A 5350-nucleotide genomic window follows, 5' to 3' on the forward strand; every position below is an offset into this window, starting at 1 on the left:
GGTGCTGCTGTTTCCACGCTTATGGTGAAATGAAAAGGCTGTTCTTGTCACGTGAATTCCCTCGAATAGGTCCCTCCATTCTTTTTGATTTCAGTAAATGAATTACATACGAGACATATCAGTACAATAATAATAATAATTTTAAAAAAAGCCTAATGTAAGTGGAGCCCTTTGAATACCCTGATGCTTCGCAGAAATGTGTTCCTTTGTGCCTTTTCCTTCTTTTTAGTAACAATTATGTTTTAAAAAAAACATTTCTGTTTACTGCCTTAAAGATGTTAAAAAGATAAAAAAACAAAAAAATGCGGCTTATTTGTGAAGGTTTCATTCAGCTCTAAGGTCTGACCAGTTTGACGCTGCTGCTCTTTGACTCATGCTTCATTTACTCATACTTCCTGGTTGTTTTTCATTCATATCCGTGTCAGTTGGCCTTCATTTACACTGCATGTGTTTGAAAACAGAAAAAAAAAAACAAGCCGAGTGTTTGCATGACGGGTTTAGTTTTGTACTAAAGCTGTGTTTCTGCTTCAGTATCGTTTCTGATGTATTAGCTGAAACTGTGAATCGGTGCAGTGGTTGATCATTTGGTTTACAAACTAGTGCAGCTAGGAGTGAGTCAATACTGAACGTGGAAAAGTGAGCAGCAATGAATCAGCATAGCAGACATGTTTGCAAACAAATGTTTTGTTACTTTTCTTAACTTTTTCCTCCATATTTTCACTTCTTCAACCTGTCTCTCCTCCACGTCCTCATCTGCATCCAACTCATCACTCACATGTTAGCCTTAGGCGCCATAACTTCCACTAGCGGACATGAAGGAAGAAGCCGTTCACGGCTGAGATGGCGGTGTGAGGGTGATCGATAGCAGGTGCCTTTTTTTTCTAACTGCAGGTTTTTGTGCATGATTCGATGTATCGTACTTCACAGTTCAGCCACTCAGCTGCAGACGCTTCAAGTCGCCTCACTACTAACAAAGTCCCCGCACTGACCCAACCATGTCCTCCCCCCAGAATGAGGTTTTGTACAATACTTGTGTGAAAGTACATGTATCTCACGAAACAGTGTCTTATACAGAAATTGTAAGTAGAAATTACATTTTAGGATTAATAAATTATTCACTTTACACATTTCTCACGAGCCGATCATTTGTCTTTCAGTCGACAATGAGAATCTGCAAAAGTTGAACTCTAAGTTCAAACAAATTGAATGACTCACTCATTACAAATAAATAAATACATTTGTACTATATAGATCCCATATTTGTAATAAATACATTTGTACTATATAGATCCTATATTTGTGAAAGTTGTTGTTAGCAGCAGATATTCTGTTAACATGCTGCCCCCTTCAGGTGCCAAGCATGTGGTACCTCTGGGAATCGAACCCAGGATTCTCTGCTCTCTTCTCCAGAGGCAGTCGTGCTAACCGCTTTTTACTGTTTGAGAGTCAAAGATTCGAATCAGTAAAAAGAGTCGGTCTTCCCAACATTAATGCGCGCACATTTCCGGTATAATTGCTACACATGCGGAAACCAGGAAGAGGAAATGACGTACATTTAATTATTAACGCGAAATAATTTGTAGATCTGTGTATACGAATAAATACAAATTAAAACAAATTATTTAATAATTAATAAATTAATGAATAGGTTAATAAATACATTAATGAATAAAACATAAATAAATAGACAACATGAGACAGCATAAATAGACAGCATGAGAAGTGCATGCAATTAACTCCGTGACATAAACAACACAAATTAAACCACTATATGGATTCATGATAAATTAGAAAACACAAATGAGAATTACAGCTCTAATTTGCCCTTTTTCAACCCCCCTTCCCCTTTCCTACCCCTCGTAGAAGTCTATTATGCCCCTCCAAGACGGAGGTAAGGATCTTCAGACAGCGTTAATCTAACAGGATGACGACGTGGTGTGATCAGAGTGACAGCCCACAGCATGATTTGACCTGCTTCTGTCGACAGAGCAGGAAGTTGGTGGTGTAATGTTTTCCTGGCACAGTCGGTGCCTCTTAATACTCATCAATCATGGAAACCATATTTACATCCTGTCAGATAATGACAATGCCCATCCCTTTAATTATACCATGTTCTTTTCACTTCCTCTGGCAGGACGTGTACCGTCCTCTGTTTGTGTCTGCAGGGATTATGGGATGTAACAGCAACATACTTTAAAATCTCTCGTGACCTTTTTTTTTCTATAAGTTGAAAGTAGTTAGCATGGTTAGCAACAATTATCAGGTTAGCTATTGCATTAATGTTGCCAGGAAAATAGCCCCTATATTCATATATATATTTATATTTTGTTGAGTTTGTTTCACACAAGGAGAACATGCCAAAATAGCTAAAAACAACAGTCAATTATTTGTTGTTGTTGTTGTTTTTTTTTTCCCCAGCTTTGTCGGTGTCACTTTCTCTCCTAAACCACACGGTGGCGACAAAAGACACAAGACGATACCTCCATCTTCGTTTTTCTCGCTGTCATGTGTGTCTGACAGCTTGGACCAGGGCGAAATAAATCTCCCGGTTCGGTGTCCAGATATTCAAACGGAAGAAGAATTATAAAAATGGTCGTGGTTGAAAGGTTTCTCCCGCATGAATATCTGTCGACAGGGCTGTGGTTTCAAGTTCTGCTGAACTTTGTCTGCTCGTTTGTGTTCTAAGTGCGACCACAGGACTCAGCTGGCTCCGCACGAATGTAGGTCAAGTGGTCTGAGTGGGCTCTGAAGTTTCAGCGCATTATGTGTCACGTCTAAAACGGACCTCGAGACACACTGATGTCTGTACAAGTTTGGACCTGGTGTCCCCGAGGCGAACAGCCCTCACTGGTAGAACAGTCTAGAATGACAGAACCACTTAAACAGTTGAACAAACAAATAAAATGTTTGCTCAACTGAGAAGATGTAAAAATATAAATAATATTATATAACATTATTGACAGTATATATATTATTAATGACGATAAAAGACGCAAAAAAAATTAAAAATAAAAATCCGTAAAACTACGCCACCCTGAGGCCGCCGAGCTCTGTGCAGATGATGGGACGTGAGGTGGGCGGTGTTAGTCAAATCGCTGTGCACTTATAACGCCTCTCAGACCCCCCCTCCCTCCCATTGTAAAGTGCAGATCTTCTGCTCGAGCTCGGGATGTTGAAACGCCACAGTGGGGTTGACAGCGCTCAGGACCAGAGGTGACGCTGTTACGCACCAACTTTCACTTTTATCCAGGACGCCCTCCTGTTCCCTGTTCCCCGTTCCCATGGTGGGTGCAGTGGGTAGAGAAGAACAGCCGGCTGAGTGAATGTCACCTCCTTGCACCATGGATTACGGAAGGACTATGGCTCCTCCAGTGCCGCCGCACAACACCAACCCTGACCGGCCTGGAAACGCTCAGGGGCGGCTGCTGAAGTGCGTCCTGCTCGGTGACGGAGCGGTGGGGAAAACCAGCCTGGTGGTCAGCTACACCACCAACGGTTACCCCACAGAGTATGTCCCGACCGCCTACGACAACTTCTCAGGTGAAGCACAGACGACAGAAATGTTTTATTTTTTTTAGTATTTAGTGTTTTCTGCAACATTGTGTTTTTTTTCTGTAGAAAAAAACAAAGTAAAACTCACTTATATGCAACTTATTTAAGTAAATATTACTGAACAAAACAGGATTCAGTATAATCCATTAAAAAAAAAAAGTTGAAGAGCGACCTCCTGCCGGTTACCCGACCAAATATGTCCCGACTGCGTTTGATGACTTTTCAGGTGAGTCCTGTTAGTCCTGGGACGATTGGTGGGTTTCATGATTTTACTTCTCACTCTCACAGGTAGGTGACGTTGTTTCCACCTGCCTGTCCTCTCCGGTGAACTTTGCCTCAGTGTTACGTGTGTCCAACACCACCCCTATCTTAACGGTTCCATTATTATCAACACAAACTTGTTTGTGTTTCTTCTTGGCTGTCTCTTATCAGTGTTGATGCACACGAGCTGTCCTCCCGTGGTGCGTTTACGTTTCCATTTGGCACGGTTCACTTTTCCAAACACTCTCACTTGTTCCAGCCAGGTGTTGATCAACTTTAAAAAAAAAAAACTATCTGAGGAATATATGTTTTTCTAAGTAACTGAAAACCTCTGACCTGTTGATCAACTCTTATCTACATCTGTATCAGCCAGGATTGACATTATAGGGTGTACGATAACACAAGGGTGTGCTAACAGACATTTATGATTCCTGCAAATTCAGATAAAATCTAAGCAGGTTACAGTCTACACCAGGCGTGGTGACTCGCGGACCAAAGTGGGTCCTAAAATTTGGATAAATGACATATAAAAGTCATGCATAAATGCTAAAATGCTTCTATCATTTTCTATGCCATCTACTGGGGAAACATGGGTATCTATTAAAGGAAATGGAAGAAATATAATGATAATATAAATAAATTACATCATTTTGGCAGGCCGGATTAAAAAGCCGAACAGGCCGCCATCCAGCCCCCGGGCCTTATTTTGCCCATGTCTGGTCTACACCCATCTATAAACTAAAACAAAAAACAACTCGCAATTTTTCTCTGACATTAAAATGCAGCCTCCCCCCCAGACCTCCTATAGAAAACTCTTTCTGGTTCAGGGGTTTTGGATTGCACAACTCTGCCTATTGTTGTCAGCCTTGACCCGTCAGCCCTCTCCTCTATACTGGAATGGGCACATCTGTCGCTGCGACTCTGAGGCAGAGATTGTCTTTCGTTCCCGGGCTGACAGAGAGCGATTGTGCTGTTGGAGGCCCCTGATGGTGATGTCATCTCCCTGTGCCAGGGATCAGAGGGTTCCTCTTGAAAGCTTTACTCCTCAACAGTTACGCAATGCCACAGGTGGCAGAGACAGGAGAGAAGCTGTGAGAGAAACTGATAAGAGGCGCTTTGGGTTTGGGGAAAACCGGAGGCCTATCGTATGTCAGGGATTAGAGTATGACTAGTCAGGGAAAGGTCTCTCTCTCTCTCTCCCCCCTTGCCCCTTTGTTTTCCCCTTTGTTGAAGACGACGTCTGTTTTTATTCCATCAGCGGCCCTTTGATCACGTGTCCGACCGTCGACCACTGCAGACGTGTTGTAAATGTTTCCATGTGCCCACTGCTTTGTGTTGTCTTATTAAAAGGATAAATGTCCCTCTAATCAAACCTGCTACGAGGTGACTCATCCACTTTTCCAATCAGGAAGTGAGTCTGGAGGACAGTTACAGAGAAAACCAAATCTGCTGTTGTGCTTTCAAACCCATCTATTAGTCAGCCCTGTCGGAATGGCCTCTGTCAAAACACAGCAGAGAGCCGGGCGCTCAGCGAGCG

At 42.3% G+C, this 5350-nt stretch overlaps 1 protein-coding gene across 1 annotated transcript in view; it reads left to right on the top strand.

Moving 5' to 3' along the window:
• Positions 1–3122: 3122 nt before the first annotated feature.
• The window catches only part of rhoub (ras homolog family member Ub), an 11366-nt gene continuing 9138 nt past the window's right edge, over positions 3123–5350 (top strand). Inside the window, exon 1 of the mRNA XM_025054832.1 lies at positions 3123–3482. Coding sequence (XP_024910600.1) covers positions 3324–3482 — 159 coding nt within the window. The 5' untranslated portion in view covers positions 3123–3323. The remainder of the gene's footprint in view (positions 3483–5350) is intronic.

The sequence above is a fragment of the Cynoglossus semilaevis genome, chromosome 4 (genome assembly GCF_000523025.1).
Source record: "Cynoglossus semilaevis isolate Cse_v1.0 chromosome 4, Cse_v1.0, whole genome shotgun sequence".
Classification (NCBI taxonomy): Eukaryota; Metazoa; Chordata; class Actinopteri; order Pleuronectiformes; family Cynoglossidae; genus Cynoglossus; species Cynoglossus semilaevis.